At 39.4% G+C, this 16,924-nt stretch overlaps 1 protein-coding gene across 2 annotated transcripts in view; it reads left to right on the top strand.

Moving 5' to 3' along the window:
* The window catches only part of sphkap (SPHK1 interactor, AKAP domain containing), a 130,378-nt gene that overhangs the window by 75,550 nt on the left and 37,904 nt on the right, over window positions 1-16,924 (top strand). For both annotated transcript variants that reach the window (XM_067594468.1, XM_067594466.1), the window contains exon 3: window positions 343-439. In XM_067594468.1, the coding sequence (XP_067450569.1) occupies window positions 396-439 (44 nt within the window). In that variant the 5' untranslated portion in view covers window positions 343-395. The remainder of the gene's footprint in view (window positions 1-342; window positions 440-16,924) is intronic.

Here is a 16,924-nt window from a genome sequence, read left to right as displayed (position 1 = left end):
GTGTGTGTGTGTGTGTGTGTGTGTGTGTGTGTGTGTGTGTGTGTGTGTGTGTGTGTTGTCTCCCTTTCTTTGTAGTGTGTGTGGGTGAATGCACATGCTTTCTTCTGCGTGTGCCTGTACAGTGTGTGATGGAGAGGTGGAGACATACTGCTGTGCTTTAAATCGCTTACATCCACAGTGCCACAGCGAAACACCTGCCAGATGACGCACAGGAAAACTGCTGGACAGAGAAAGTTGCAAAAGAAGGCAGCCATCTGTTCCTGCCTTCTCATACTGATATCATGTGTGTGTGTATGTTTGTATGAACTCTCTTATCCAATCAACTATCTTTGTGTGTTTCAGGTAAAGAACCCGGACCAATAAATTAGGAACGTGGACGGAGAATCAGATCAAAGATGCTGTCATCACTGTTCATGGCGCTGCGGGCCTTTACTGAGCTGTAAGAGCAACACTTTCTTTTCTTAATGTTATGTTGTAGATGTACAGTATATTGATCGAACACAACCATGTGCAGTTATAACATTACACCTGGCTATATCATCTCTGCAGCTAAAATGTGCAACATTTTTAATAAGAAATGATGAGAGCTACAGTATGTGTTGACTGAAAAGTAAACCTGTAAGAACAAGCGGTCAGAGGCCTGCAGCACTTACACATAGTGCATGTTAATCTGTATGTTCAAAAACAAATGAATCTCTTGTCTCTTACAGTATATATTACAGAAATGAATCAGAAATGCTGCAATATGCTTCAGCAGTTTTTATTTTCCTAAACAAAATTAATCCCAGTAATGCAACACAAATCAAACGTGTATATATTCACTGTAGTTACATGTAGCTACAGAATATAGAAATATAGCAGCACTAGTCAACTCTGTCTTCTGCATTTGGTCTCATCCACATCACACCTTATGTCCTCGCTTGCAATGCGCCTGATCAATAGTTTTTGCAGACCTGACAATCCTCCATAGATACAGTATGATACGATATGACTTAATTATCATGTATTAAAGAGTTCTTCTGTCTGTTGTGTTTAAATTGAGGGACTTTAAATTGCCTATTAGAGGAAAGAAGTTGGTATTCTCTGTTTAAAACATGCAAGGAGTCAGAAGAGATACTATAAGCAAGTCTGAGTATGCTCTTGTTGTGAGCTACTTGAAAGGAGTGTGCCAAATGTTGGCCAGTAATCAAAATTTGGATTTATGATTAAATAGTTTAGTTTTAAGTTTCTCAGATAGGCTGCTGAGCCAGGCCTTACTGCAGTACAGCATGACGCTCTGAATAACTGATTTAAAAAACAGAAAAAATGATCTGACTCCAAAAAGATGTGAGTCTACGAAGAAAGTAAGATATGTCCAAGTATGTATTCCGCATTCATTGCAACCAAGTGGGGCATCATCATATGGCTGGTGGTCATAAATTTTGCATGGGATTGAAGATGAAGCAAAATGTGGCAAATTGTAGTCTAGTTCACAGTAATTTCATGTTATGTTGTACTATAAGAACATGTGCCATAAATTCACAGTTTGTGGTAATTGGGTGCATTTTGTGTCAAAGCACTAAAAACTGATCCACAGTTCAGTCGACATTCTCTGCTGTTGTGCTGACTCTGTGATGAGTTTTGAAAAAGTGAACTCTATAGAGAAATGTGTGCAGCCTATTGGGGAAAAAAAAACAAAAAAACTCCAGGTTATGAGTTGTAGGACTTCTTCAAACATTACTTTGTAGATCAGTGAAAAGTCTTTGACTGATACATAGTGAGTGGATACTCTGGCATCTGTTATTATACAAAGACTAACGCTGGAATCCACTTTACCTTTCTGTGCTGCCTCTCAAATTTCAGTTGTTTAATTGCAAAATCCATTCATTCTATTTTTCTGTTGTTGCTGCATGCATCACCCTTTTCCACTACACCCTAAACGCATAGAAATAGCCATCCCTGGTATCACTAAAGCCTTTTTCCTCCCCTCCACATGGGGGCACACTTTGTTGCTCTACCTCATTAACATCTGTATCCAGTTGGGGGGTGATTACAATACTTAATTGCTGCAATTTATCATATGGGCCCCAGTCAGTGTCCCCCAAGGACTTAGGTTAGGGAGAGAGTGAGAGAGGAAAATGAAAAGGCAAGCACTTCTGCATGCACTGGGACTGCTGAGCCAGAGAGCTGGTCATAAAGCACTAATGGATGCCAGGCTGCTGAGAGAGCACAGGCCTCCGAGAGACACCTCATCATCTGCAACAGCACCAATGTCTCAGCAGCACGGCCTGGATAACAGGTGCCACGACCCCGGAGTCAGACAGAGAAATAAATGGGACAGATGGTGAAAAGAGCGTGCGTTGTTATCTAACATTAGAGGGGAGGCGGAGGAGCTTTTGTTGTTGGTAACTTAACATTGGCAGCAGCTGACATTAGAATAATGTGCTGCTGCGGGTCATTTGTTTGTACTTTGTGGGGAAAATGTTTGTCTGAGTTTTTTGTATCATTCATGTGGGCCAGGAGTCAGCCAGGCAAACCAGAGAGAGACTAATGCATATGCTCAGCAGTGGGAAGCAACAGAAACTTATGTGGGGTTTCAGCTGAATGTCATGGCTGCCATGGAAGGACACCTCTTGTAGTGTTTAATCCAACCATGGATATGACAAGATATGGAAATCCCTCAATGCATTACCCATTGATTCAAATGTAAATTGAGATTGAAGGCAATATTAAGCAGAAACAACACTTGACCTGTAAAAACCTTGACCTTTCCTTGTAAAATATAAACATCACTCCATGGGTGAACATCAGCATGAACAGCAGCATCATGCAAATGTTCAGAACAGGCTTCAAGGGAGCAGTGTGAAGGACAGAGGTGATAAATGGTGAAGGGCAACCGGAACACCTGCTTCAGATGCACTGAGATTATTCTGGCTGAATAACCTGGGACAGAGTGAAGTAGGGCAGAAGATAATTGTAGGTCAAACTGTACTTTAGGAGAACAACGAATTGTATGTGTGCACAGGTGTTAATGTGGGTCTATTTGTCCTAACTGGTCTTTTTTAAATTTCATTTTTTTCCTTTATTCAGTGCAAGATATGTGATTAACACAAATTTAATGTGATAAGTGATTCACATGAACATATGACACAGGACAGTAACACAAACGAAACAACAACATGAACAAAATAATAAAAAATTAATACTAGATGCATGTGGTGTGTGTGTGTGTGTGTGTTTACAAGGTACACTCATTTCATTGCATTTGCTGGCTATCCACTCATTGCCCGCCATCTACCATAAACCCATATTTTACAGCGTGTTAAAGTCTAACCTGTGGAACCCTACTATCTATAAGACAGCATAAGCTTACCTATCCAAAGTAAAAGATGAGCGGTATGTGATATAACACCACCAGCTAGACTGGACTCAGCACTCTTGTTGTATATGCAGCTTAAAATCCTGAGTCAAGCATTTTGCGCACAAACTTTGAGCACATTTATATCAATCTACACTGTCTAATGTCAAGTTGAACAGAAAAACAGTCGTACTTGGCAGTGATCCCACATTGTATGGTATGACACTCCGGCTCGCTGTTCTAGGAGCTGACAAATTCTTTGGGGAAATAGCCACTGGTATTAAAGTCAGTGTACTTGCTTGCTCTGAAACAGTCTCAAATCAAGGGCTCTTCATGGAAGTATAGTAAGCAGAGCTGTCGTTGTTGCCTGGTGTGCAGGTGTCTGATGGTGTAAGCATGTAATCAGTGCTCAGGGGGCTGTGTCTGAAGTAGACTAATCAGAGAGAAGATGGGGCTTCTAACAGCAGGTGTAAATCAGCAATGATTTTCTCTGTCTCTTTTTCCCCCCTTTCTCCATCTCCCTCTCTGTCTCTCTCTTTGCATGAATGAGTTCACCATTAAGCAGAACAATGCTAATGGGCTTGCGCCTTCCAGCCACGCTGCCATCACTTTATCTAGCTTCTCTCAGCTTCCATGCCCTTCCTCCATCTTCCATCTGACTCACTTTCTTTCACGTCTATCGTCCACCTATCAGATTTCAGACAGCTATGTAGATCCAATAGATACATAAAAGGTTAAGAACTTGGATATTAAGCAGTATAGCAGTGTTAGAGTGATCAGTTTAGACAGAATGTATTTCTTTATTGGTAGTAAACAGTTTTCTTTAAGCTCTTGGTTTTACAGACTGTATTGCTGCACTCATTTCAACACTCTACTGCAAACCCTTTTTTTTCTGTAAAAAAAAAAAAAAGATTATAGCATTTAGCAGAGGGACAAAAAGAGTGACTTTGACTTTTCCAGTTGATGGTGGGAGGTGAGAAAGGCTCAGTTATGAGTGTTGTGCCAACATCACACCTCTAAGTTTACCACCGGGGTCAAGGAAACTGTTTGGAAACTTTAGCAGCAGATCAGATACAGTGTGAGTGTGATTTGTGTGTCCATGGAAGCTGCGATACAGTTTCTTGCTGGACAGAAAAGAAAAGGGTGGCAGCTGGAGGGAGAAATAACGAGACTGTATTACATTTACTATCCCCAGTGGTCTTGCCAGGCCAGTGGAGTGGCTGTTGCAAGGCAAGGCAAGTTTATTTGTATAACACACTTCAACGAAGCAATTCAAAGTGCCTTACATAAAACATTAAAAGCTATAAGACAGTGCAAAAGGAACACATTATAAAAGGACATTTAAAACAATAATAAAATAGTTATTAAAGAGTTAACAGAATAGAAAATAAACATAAGCTGAAATAGAATAGGATAAAATACAAGAATAAAAGTTACAGTGCATTGCAAGAAATTAATCAAAAGCAGCAGCAAACAGAAAAGTCTTCAGCCTTACTTTAAAAGAACTGAGAGTTGCAGCAGATCTGCAGTTTTCTGGGAGTTTGCTCCAGATATTTTGTGCATAAAAACTAAACACTGCTTCTCCATGTTTAGTTCTGACTCTGGGGACAGAGAGCAGACCTGTCCCAGATGATCTGAGAGGCCTGGATGGTTATGCAGATCAGAAATGTATTTGGGCTCTAAACCATTCAGTGCTTCATAAACCAACATTAGTATTTTGAAATCAATTCATTGACAGACAGGAAGCCAGTGTAAAGATCTGAGAGCTGGAGTGATGTGATCCACTTTCTTGGTCTTAGTGAGGATTCGAACAGCAGAAATCAACTGCAGCTGTCTGATCAATTTCTTAAGAGGAATTGTTCTTTTTTAAGAGTAGCTTGATAACTGCACTTTATAGAAGATCTGAGGCCATTCAATTTAAAACATTTTTGAAAAAGCCTGTTGGCAGAACATCAAGGCAGCAGAAGGAGGATTTCAGATGTTGTTTAATGTGCTCCAAGTTTTTATGGTTGATTGGATAAAATTGTGTTATGGTATTTGAATTGATTTTAAGTCGACACGTGGACAACACATATACTGTACCTGATATGGAGGCACTGACTGCTTGTCTAATTTTCTCAATTTTGTCCGTGAAGGAGTTAAATTCATTACAGGCCCTGGTAGACAGAAGTTCAGAGGCGACTGACACAGGAGGGTTTGTTAGCCTGTCGACAGTAGCAAACAAGGAGCGTGCATTATTATTGTTTTTGGCGATGATGTCAGAGAAAAAGGACCGCCTTGCATTCTCAGTTCCAAATTATAAATGCAAAGTCTATTTTTATAGATGTCATAGGGATGGAGATTTGTTTTTTGCCACCTGTGTTCAGCTTTTCAACACTCTCTTTTTTCTATTCTTACCAGCGTGGCATTTCTCCATGGAGATCTTTTCTTCTACATCTTCTTTCTACATTATTGGGTGCAATGACATCAATAACATTTGTGATTGTAGAATCAGACTGAAACCAAGGGTCTCAGTCAGGAGTGGGTGAGGAAAAGAAACCTTGAATAAACATTTAACTGGTGTTTTCAGTGATATACCGTTTTGTGATTACCTCTGCTGCAATATCGTCATTTCACAATCCTTTCTCATCTATTACATTCTAACAAACTGCCCGTGTGAGTGAAGCGAGGCTCACCAGGGTGAAATTGTGAAGAGGCAAGAGGCTGGAGAACAATATCTGGTCTGATGGAGGAAGACCAAGACAGAAGAACAGTCTCACTGACTGGCGCAGGGAGGGATCCATGCTCAGAGTCTCCTCTTGCCATTTCTGTAAATTTCCAAAACAACAATCTGACATTCACACCCACTTCATGCTGTGATTGGCCAACTTTTTACTCTGAATGTAGCCTACTGAACAACTATAAACACTTTCAATTTCCGATATGGTTGGAAAACACATCACACAAACGTCTGATCAAGCATAAACCGACACTATGCTGTGTGTACGCAGAAAGTGTTTAAGCCACATTTTCCAGTCATTCATCTCACACGTCTGATGGAACAGATATGCTTCCATTTTAATTAGTACAGTCTCCACAGGCCATGTAACGTTTCACTCTCACTTTATGTGTGTGTTGGGCTCTGACAACACTCTCTGTGCTTGAGTGCATCCAGGCACACAAACTGAGCACTAGCTGCTGCTGCTGCTTTGGTAACATGCTGCTCACGCAATGCCAACGGTGTTATGCTGTATAGACAGCTGTATCGATCAAAATGTAACTTTTAATCGAGAGGCGTTTCAGCCGTATTCTTCATAATAGGTTAGAGTTGGACAACTTCATACTGTCATTTATATATTTGTGCAACCTCTGTTAACATGTCTCCTCTGATTTTTTGCACAATCCTCCCTTAAATGCATATATAATGAGGACAGAGGCAAATCTCGCAGACAATCACACAAATTGCAACTCCAGCCTGTCGTGTCTGTTTGATAGATATGCGTATCTGAAAAAACAGGCGCAAAAGCTGCAGTTGATCTGTCCCTAAGAGTGTGTAGCCACACTGGCAGTTCTGTGTGGTGCTTTAAACTAAATGCTGACATGATGATGTTAAGCAGGTATAATGTTTACCATGTTCACCATCTCCGTTTAGCTTGTTAGCATACTAACATTTGCTAATAGACCCTTTTCACACAGACATTTTGAATTGTCAAAGCAGGAAAAGCACAAGTGGTCTTAATAACATTTATGAAGACTTCATTGCATTTAGATGGGCCAGTTCCAGGGATCTGGTATTGTGCATGCTCAGTCACTGATGTGACTTACTGGGACAATTAATGGAATTAAGCCATCGTTAATGTTATTTAAACCTGTGCATTTATGCAAAGTCCAGCTGAGGCTGTTGGGAAAGTGTTAAGTTTTCCAGATATTTGCAATAAATCAAAGAACTTGGTAAATTGCCCTTTTGACTGCTAGATGAGACATAAAGTTGTTACAAATCATTCTGTGGTGAAAATGGAGCAACTGTACCAGATTTCATGGCTACCCATCCAATCAACCCATCCAACCAAAGCAGGGGACTGACTGCTAATGCTATCCCTTGAGCCAATAACTTAACTTAAAAATAACTTTTAAGTAATTGCAATGCTGTATACATTAATTCCATTTTTCATGTTCTATTGCCCACTTCTTTCTATGATTATGCTGCACAGACAGTAAATGAAATTTGGTCATTCTAATAAACAAGATATTTACAATCCCTTGTGGTACACAGTTCATAAAACAAATTAATTCTATTTTTCTTTTACAGATAAAATTGTAGCCCAGTTGTTTCAGTCCACATATTTCCACCATATTGGTGAGCTTAATAAGTGGTGTGAAGACAGTGCCCTTTTTATTAATGAAAATAAGACCAAGGAGCTGGTTATTGTGAGTCACCACAGTGCCTGCCATTATTTTCCACACGTTTTAATGATGATCAGCCTATTGAAGTAGTAGAGGACTTTAAATATTTATGAACCTTTTTTTAACACACTTTAAGCCAACACAGAATACATTTTAAAAAGCAATGCAGCGCTTGTATCTAATCCAGAAATTGGATTCATACAATATAAGCAAGAACATTTTAGAGACTGTTTACAGAAGTCTTGCTGAAATTGTTTTAGCTTTTAATATGTGTACATGGTATGGGCACCTGGAGGCTAATAACAAAAATAGTCATGTCAAAGTGACTGCAGGGTACGCCGGCTGGCTACATTGAGGACCAGGAATAATAAGAAGCAGGACCGAGGGTCATTAGAAGCAGAGAGGGTCTTTTTCCCCACTGATGGCTGCCAGTAGAGTTTGCTTATAAATGTGTGTGTATATGGGATGAATTGGCTGCTGTGTTTTGAAGTAAGCAGGGGACATGACCCTCAGGTTTATTGTTGTTTTTTATAGTGTAGTAAGGTCATTATGTTCATTGAGTGTTTGAAGTGCTTTTCAAAAATGTTGTAAGAAACACTTTTTGGGATGGGGGTTCATTCACTGCTTATGCTATCTCACTTTCAACTCCCTTTCTTTTGTTCCACATCCTCTCCTCTTACCCACCTGTCCCTCTTACACTTGTCTATTTCCCTCTGTAAGTTGGTTTTCAAACTTTTGTAGTCTGTCATTAATCATAGATTTGAATGTCTCTGATGGTATCACAATAAGGCATTCAACTATATGAGAGCAGGGAGGAACATATGCACTTGTATACACAAATACTATCATACTTCACATATTGTATAGAACATGCAAAAGCAACACCAAAGTGCATGAACAAGCACACACACACCAACTGTATAAACATATATAGAGAGAGACACAAACACAGACACACACACACCAGAATGCATGAGCAGATGCTGTGTGGTTGTAGGGATCAGATGGACACTGTTGTTATCTGTATTGAGGGAGACAACATTGTGGTTGTAGACAGTAGGACGCCTGAGTAAATCTGGCTTCAGCCATCTGTCCCTGCATCTCTGCACACAGATTGGCTCTGAGGCCATTCTGCACATGACTATATGGGCATTCTGATTTTACAAGTTCAGAGCATGTTGAAAAATGCAGTGTCAACACAGTGTGAGACTTAGTTTGTTCAAAAAAACAAAGCAGCTTCACAACAGCTGAGCATAGTTATGAGCAGGTTAATAACCTTAAAATGTTCCAAATGATAAAGCAGAATTTTTACCCCTGGGACACACCTGATGCGTGAGCAGCGCGTGTGCATCGCGGAGCCTCTTGCTTTTCATTTCGGTGCCTATGTTAACAGGTTAGAGCAGCCGCACAGCTTGTGTGAGATGCGCGTGTCACGCGCACAATAATATATTCAAATACAATTTGTCATTTTTACACTTGAGTTTTTGTACGGATTAAACAATCAAGATGTAATGTGTTCATTAGTGAGCTTTAAAGTTAAGCTAATCAGCTCCAGTGAGTGGTTTCATTCTTTCCCCAAATGTCACAGTTTTTTCTTGAATATAGCTCTTTATAAGCTGTAATATATGGATGTGTCTGCTCGATTGAAAGCATTAACACAAAACATTAACTTATGTTATATATGTCATATGTCATAAATATGTAATATTAGCAACATCAAACTCTCAAACACGTGAGGCATAGGCCTTTTTCACAGCAGACATTGTGACTTGTCTTAGTAGGAAAAGCAAAGGTGTTACATATGACATTAACAATGGCCCCATTTAAGTGTCACAGTAAGTCAAGACAGTGTGACAGTGACCCAGCATGCACAACTCCAGGACACTGAAACTGAAGTAGCTAAAAGGAATTCAGCAGTCACTAACTTTATTATTCACACCTTTGCTTTTGCTACTGTGAATTGTCAAAGCGTCCTCTGTAAAAAGGCCTATTAAGTTCCTTTGATAATAATTGAGAGGTGGAGACCCACTGTGATCAAAGAATTAGAATAATGGCCTTACTATTTCTGTTTATAATAATTGCCTCAAAAATGATCATGACACAGTTGCAAGGGTGAAAAGAGGAACAGTAGCCCACAGTGAAGGGGGTCTCAAGCCAATTTCGTTAAACTACATCTCAGGAGCTGCCACCTCAGTGCACCAGTTGACTGGGACAAACTGTTAGCTTTCAGCCCACAGTCTCTCCCATGGGCGTCTCATTCATGACCTTTCAAATGATTGCTGATTAGGAGCACTAAGTCATCTCTAGCAAGGGAAAAAGGGGAGGCAGGGAGAGCAAAGGAGAGGTGGAGGAAGGCCATCCTATCCAAACAACAGTATGTACTGTGAGTATTTTCATTCAGTGTTTGCAGTCTTTCCACTGGGCTGAACACACACTCTAAGAAAGCATCAGTCATTCAGTTAAAGTGTTTCTTCAGCAAACACTGACTGTTACACTGTCAGGGTGTCCACACTGCTATATTGTAAAAAATGACCATCTCAGCTAGCTCTGGTTTTGAGTTTGGACAAGGTAAGTTATGAGGGATTGGTTATGACTTGAATTCACTATACTAGTTTAAGTAGTTCTGGGTTTACAGGTTCACATACAAAATACGCTAATATCTCTTCTAACAACAAGTCCTCCAAATTAAATGACCAAATACGTTGTTTGACCATGTGCACTCCAGAATGAGACATAGGAGTGTTTCCTAATCTGGCACCCCTATCGGCAATAATCGGACATCATTTGTCTGTGCTTTCCAAAACCATTACAAATCACTGTTAAAAAATGATATTTTATGATGTAACAACACTGGTTAAGGTCTGGTTAGATTTAGGCACAAAAACCACTTGGTCAGGTTTAGGGAAAGATCATGGTTTGGCAATAATAACCACAGTGTTAAAGTTCGGGTACGATAGTAGTTACGGATTCTAGAAAACTTTCCCAACTTGCAGTTGGAAACAAGAACAGCAGTGTCCTTTAGCAAAGTCTGCTGTTGGGTTAATGCCTCCATCAACTCCAGCTCCTCCAAATAAGGAAAATTGTACTAATAAAGAAAATATATACTGTACTGCACCACTGCTCTGGGTCATAATTACTACGGCCACTAAATGACATCTGTCACTCAAACATAACTATATGTAGTACTATTGTGTTGTTTTTCTGGGGAGGACAGTCTCTTTTTATATAAGGGCCAAAGTCAGTGTTTTTTCTACAGCAATATTATTATTATTCTATTACAATATTATTATGCTGATTAATTCTGCAGAGCAGACCCGCCATCAGCAGAGTTTTTAACTTCTATTAAAATTTTTCAGTCTATTGACTATTCATCATCCCCGATTGTATAACCTCTGACATCCATGCATTAACGTGTTAGTGGCCTAAGAAAAATAAATATCAGTCATAAAGATTCAAACAGAAGTTCACAAAATGTTTGCAGAAAATCTTGTGTGTCTTTTATTTTTCCACTGTACTTATGTTTTAAGGATAAAAATCCTAGTTAAATAGGGGGAAAAAGGACAGTTTAATGTAATAATATTGAAAATTATACCAGATTTTTGACCTTGATTTTTCTTAAGATGGCTGTTTTTAAACATCTGATAAGTGGGTAACCTTTGTCTGCTGTGAAATTGTTGTAGGGGCTTCAAACAGTCATTGACATGCAATATGTTTTGAATGTTGGTGGATGATTGCTCTCTTTCCCAAGTTATGACCATACAAACTACAGCAGAAAGACTGATATCGCAATAATAAAAAAGGTCTCCAAGGTTCATCCACTTCCCACTTCTCTGGCAGGGATGAAGAATATTGTATAATCAGTAAATCTTTACTGAAACATGAAAGCACATTACCAGGCCATATCAGATGGGAGCAAAAAATAAATAAAAAAAACAACCAAAGGGGCAAAAACAGGGGAGCTGAGGAAAGAGGGTTTATATGTGATGAAGCAGTGAGGAGGGGGACAGAAGGAGAGAATGAGTCAGCAGCAGCTCTCTCCCTCGCTAAGGACAGATGTTTCCCTAAGATTGATATTCCCACTCAGAGTTTATTCGTCTGTATTATCCCCACCCTCACCAGGTGATTTCATGCCTCCTGAGCAGCCAGAAAGGCCCTTTTCCCTGCAGCTGCGATGTCCAGCCTGTCACAGATTTTAATAAATGATACTGATAAACCAGGCTTGTGAGACGGAGTGTAAGGCATGGCTAAATTTAGCCCTTCACATTGCAAGCATTGATCACACTGTTTACGGCTGGGCCCGCGCCATTCATGGCTTTTCCATTTCTTCATGAATTTTTAAACTGTGGAAATCTTTACCACTAACGCCTCTTCCAGACCAGTCATAACTCACTTGTACTGTAGCCAGCTGCCAGTACATTACTTTGTGCTAAAGGCAGCTGCAACTTGAGTCCTGCCTGTTGTTCCAGTCCAGCACCTCATTCACTGTGGTCTTAATTGATCACAGATTTAATAGGTGGTGATAAATTATGAATCACTGTTTCCACCAATGAAGGTGGAGGACTATGTGTGCAGTTTTTTCTCTGTCCTCAGGTAATTAAGTGCACTTTAGAAATAAGGTATGAGCTCCATGTTATTGATCTGCTGGAGGTCATTTCCTATAGTCTAGGAGTGGTTGATCAAATATCATACGTGCATGTGTACGTCTGCACTATGTGTGTGTGTACACATGGAAAAGTAAAACAGAGCGCTCTTTAATCTCAATAGCCATTGTCCGTTGAGACTGGACCATGAAATCCTCAGACATGAATGATTAAATGCATCTTCCTTGTGCCTGATAATTATCTTGTTAATCCAGACCCACTTCTCGCTCTCCCCTTCAGTCCGACCTGACTTCATCTGCAAATTCCTTTGTTCTGTCAGTGCCATCTGATGCTTACCCCCAGAAATTTGTATTCTACCTTACCGACTTCTGTTTTCACCATGCAGGGTTGGGTTTCTTTTAAATTTCCCCTAATTACCTCTTTCTAACAACGCCAAAAGGTTTTGTTGTCACTTGTCCACTTGTCTCCTACCAAGGTACAAGGAACTGTTACAAATGGATTTGGCTTAAATGTGATTCATAGACTGCCTTTTGCAGTGATGGATAGACTGCCTTCTGCCCAAGTAGCAGGTGATTCAGATTTGGGATTTTTGCCATTAGACATTTCTTGTTCTCATGTGCAGGTTGTAAATTCTTTTATCTGGGACGTCCAAGTTGGACTGCTAAACAGGATTGCTTGGAGCTATTTTTATTGAGTGCCTTCTAGTTTAGAGAAACTGAATTTAAACAGAGTGCCAAGGACATCATCATCAATCAAAGGCACATTTTTAGCAACAGTATTTGGATTATTTTGCAGTGAGACAGACAGTTTAGGATTTTTTTCATACTGATCTGCTGTATGTGTACAGTATCAGACAAAGTTGAGACATAAACAAACATAACTAAGAGTCTACAGCCATGCTATTGAGCTGCCAGCCACGCAGTATTGAGGCACAGCGTGTACTGAGCTAAATGCCAACCTCAGCATGCTAACATGCTTACAATGACAATGTTAACATCATGATATTTAGTAGATATAATGTTCACCATGTTCTCCATCTTAGCATATTAGCATGCTAACATTTGCACTTAAAACAAAGTACAGCTGAGGCTGATGGGAATGTCATTAGATTTGCAGGTATTTGGTCATAAACCAGACTATTAGACAAATTAAAATTTTGACTTGATGAGCAAAACTAGTGATCACTAAAGTTACTACAATTCATCAACGAGGGAACATGAATGTGTGTACCTAATTTCAAGACGATCCATCCAACAGCTGTCAAGACATTTCACTCAAAACCACAAGTCAACCTCATTGTGGCGCTAGAGGAAAAGTCAGTAGATCACTGAAGTCACCAATTTTAATGGCAATCCATCCAAAAGTTGTTTAGATATTTCAGTCTGAACCAAAGTGGTGGACCAGCTTACAGACTAACTTAGCTGTGGTTACATGGGCAATATTTCTTCAACTTGATTGAAATCATTCTGATTAGAGATTCCAACTTAACTGTTTACATCAATGCTAAATAAAGTGATCCGATAAGATGTGCGTTTACATGCCCCAAAGCATTTAATCAGAATATAACTTTTTAGACATGCACAAAGTGGTTCCACCCGCTGTGAAGCTTCTAATCTGCCAGAAATATAACAGAAGACCAAGAAGAAAAAGTGGTTCCAGCTTCATTCATCTTTTCAAACACTTGTTTGAACAACTCATTTCGAGCCCTTCGACCATCAAAGGCGTTCAACAGTCCTTAAATCTTTTAAGTTGTATCGGCCACAGATCAGTTTTGTTTTGTAAGTGCCATGTTTCTGTCTCCCGGAAACTTGTTCACATCACCTAATGTTGCCATCACGTGGGGCAAACATGCAGAAAGAATATATTTATTCCAACCAGAGAGAAACAATCGTATTAAGCATTTACATGGTTATTAGGCACTAATATTTTCCTATTGAACGGATAATCAAAGGTTTGATACACAGTGAATATTCAGTACAAAATGTAATATTGAGAAGCTGTGAAACACAGTGCTAGTGAAAACACAAACAATATATATTTAATATATTATAAAAGGTATTTCTTAACATCTAAGAGCATCTATAAGACACAGTATCATGGAGATGGGGTCACTATGACTTTTGTTGCTCATACTAATAGCTCAGAAAGATCCAGTTGGCAGCTCCACAGTAATTATCTCCATCAGTGCCACATTTCCCTCATGTTTAACAGCTGACGTTTTACAGTCCCTTAATTAGGCAAACGCTGCCTTCTTTACTGTGCTTATTAAACATAACCACAGACGGCATAGTTAACCTTTTAAAGAGAGCCCTTTGTCTCTCAATAATCCTCAGTGCTGTTATACTGCATATAGTGCTCCATAATTACGACACAGCGTTGACCTTCACTGAGTCTGTTGCCAGTAAGAAGCAATAATTGAATTGTGGAGTCAAAAGCACCTGGTAGTCCATTTGTTCTCCATGTTATTTGAGAATGTTAATTAAGTTCTCTCTTGATGTTGGCAGTGTTTCCTCTGTATCCTTACAGCCAATGGCTGCTGAAGCCTGGTCCATAATGACCAAACAGGTTTGCACCCTCAGTGGCCGCCTCACGCTGACTGATAAAAAATGAACAAAGAAATCAGCAGCCATGTTTCATTTGTTTTTTTGGGTTTTATTTGTTGTTTTTTTTCTAGAAAGGCTTTGGTTCAATTCCTCTGCAGTTTTTGAGGCTGTAGTCTGTGGTGTAGTATTGGATTGCATCTATTATTTAGTTCGACAAAATAACAAACACTTCACATTAAGATAAATATTGTAAAGGCAATTTATTGTTTTAATTCCACTGAGTTGCATTATATATGATGATATTATTTCTACTGTATAGGTCTAGAAATAACACTGATACCCTGTTATTGCACAATTTTAAAGATTCAGTTTAATATTCAATTCAGTATGGAGGGAACATTTCACTGCAGTTTTCATTTCTGTTTGTCAGCAGTTATGATTGAACTTCAGTCATTTCAACATTAAATTACATGATTGGCAGACCAACTTATTGGTGGATCAATTTATTTAAACAATTTAAGGCCAAAATAAGTAAATATGTAATTCAACTGATATGTCTGTCTAACATCAGTGAGTATGCATTGTATGTGCGTGTTCATCTTTGCTTGCATCTGTGAGATTAAAGCAGGGGTCGGCAACCCATGGTACATGTGGCATGGCATGTGATGCCATTAACATCGGCACATGGAGCAATTCATGTATATATATATATACACACACACACACACATATATACATATACATACACATATATACACATAAACATTAAATATAGCCTAATGGTGAACTAAACAAACAATTTGATTTAAAATTAATAATTAATTAGTCTCAAAATACACCATTGTACACACATTATACAAAATACATGCAGATCTTCTGGCATGCAGGATCTAGATGGGGAGACAAGCAGCAGCAGTAAATAAATAAACAGATAAATGCTCATTATGAAAATGAACCGGCACTCAGGTCTGAGATTTTTCTTTAAACATTGTAAAGTGGCAAGGGACATCCAAAAGGTTGTTGACCCCTGGATTAAAGGGTCTTTAGAGGGCTATTTCTCTGCTGTGTGGGGAAGATTAGGGTGGAAAGATGTTAATCAACTGCCAAGAGGAACCAAAATGATGGATAGAGAGAATGAAAGAGAGGTTCACGTTCAGAGGGGAAGGAGGAAAGAGTGGAGCAGGGACAGAGATGAGAGACAGAGAGAGGGAGAGATTATACAGAGTCCTAAGGAAATCAATTCACCTGCTGCTCAGGTTTTCAATGAGCTTTGCAGCTTAGCGATCTGACAGTGAAGTCCTGACTCAGACTACATGTAGCAGTCAAACACTCAATATCAAGCCATGAGGAGAAACTGTGTCCAGTATCTACACATTGTGTTCAGATATCATCCCCACAGGCTGCTTCTCAGGCTAAATCAAATACACTTGAGGGTTTTTTTCATTTATGTATCCAAGTACATACTCACAATATTAAATACAATTATTATATTATTAGTCAGCAGGCCTGTCACTGACTTGGCTCGAACATAGCCACTGGCTGCGTCTGGCCCAAACCTGCAGGCGTCCTCCCAGCAGCAGACCGGAACTGCAATCTGTCACCACCAGCAACTCCTACTGTAGTACAGTACAGCTCTGTGGTGCTATCACCGCCTCTCCTGCCATCCACCATCTCTCAGCAGCCTTCATCAATCCCTCCTACAACCTCTACTGCACTGGCTCCAACATCCTCATGTTACATTTCCTACATAGTCAAGAAAATACAGGTAGCTGTCAAGGCTGGTTCTGTTGCTGTAGTGTGATCAAAACTGTGAGAAACAAAAGGAAGGATAAGTGTTAGGGAAATAAATCACCCTATAAAAACTAAGGAGATAGACAGAAGAGACATTTTTCAGAGAAAAAATGGAAAAAGAACAAAAAACAGAACATGGCATATTTGAATATCTACCCTCATCTACCCCCTTTTTGTGCCATAATAGGCTATTCTAATATCTCATTAAAATCTTACAGCAGGTAGAAAAAGATGTCTAGACAGTCATCCTTAATATATATTCATAAAAG

The sequence above is a fragment of the Thunnus thynnus genome, chromosome 7, assembly GCF_963924715.1.
Source record: "Thunnus thynnus chromosome 7, fThuThy2.1, whole genome shotgun sequence".
Lineage (NCBI taxonomy): Eukaryota > Metazoa > Chordata > Actinopteri > Scombriformes > Scombridae > Thunnus > Thunnus thynnus.
The sequence above is the reverse complement of the archived record's forward strand: the minus strand, read 5'-3'. Positions and strand labels throughout refer to the sequence as shown.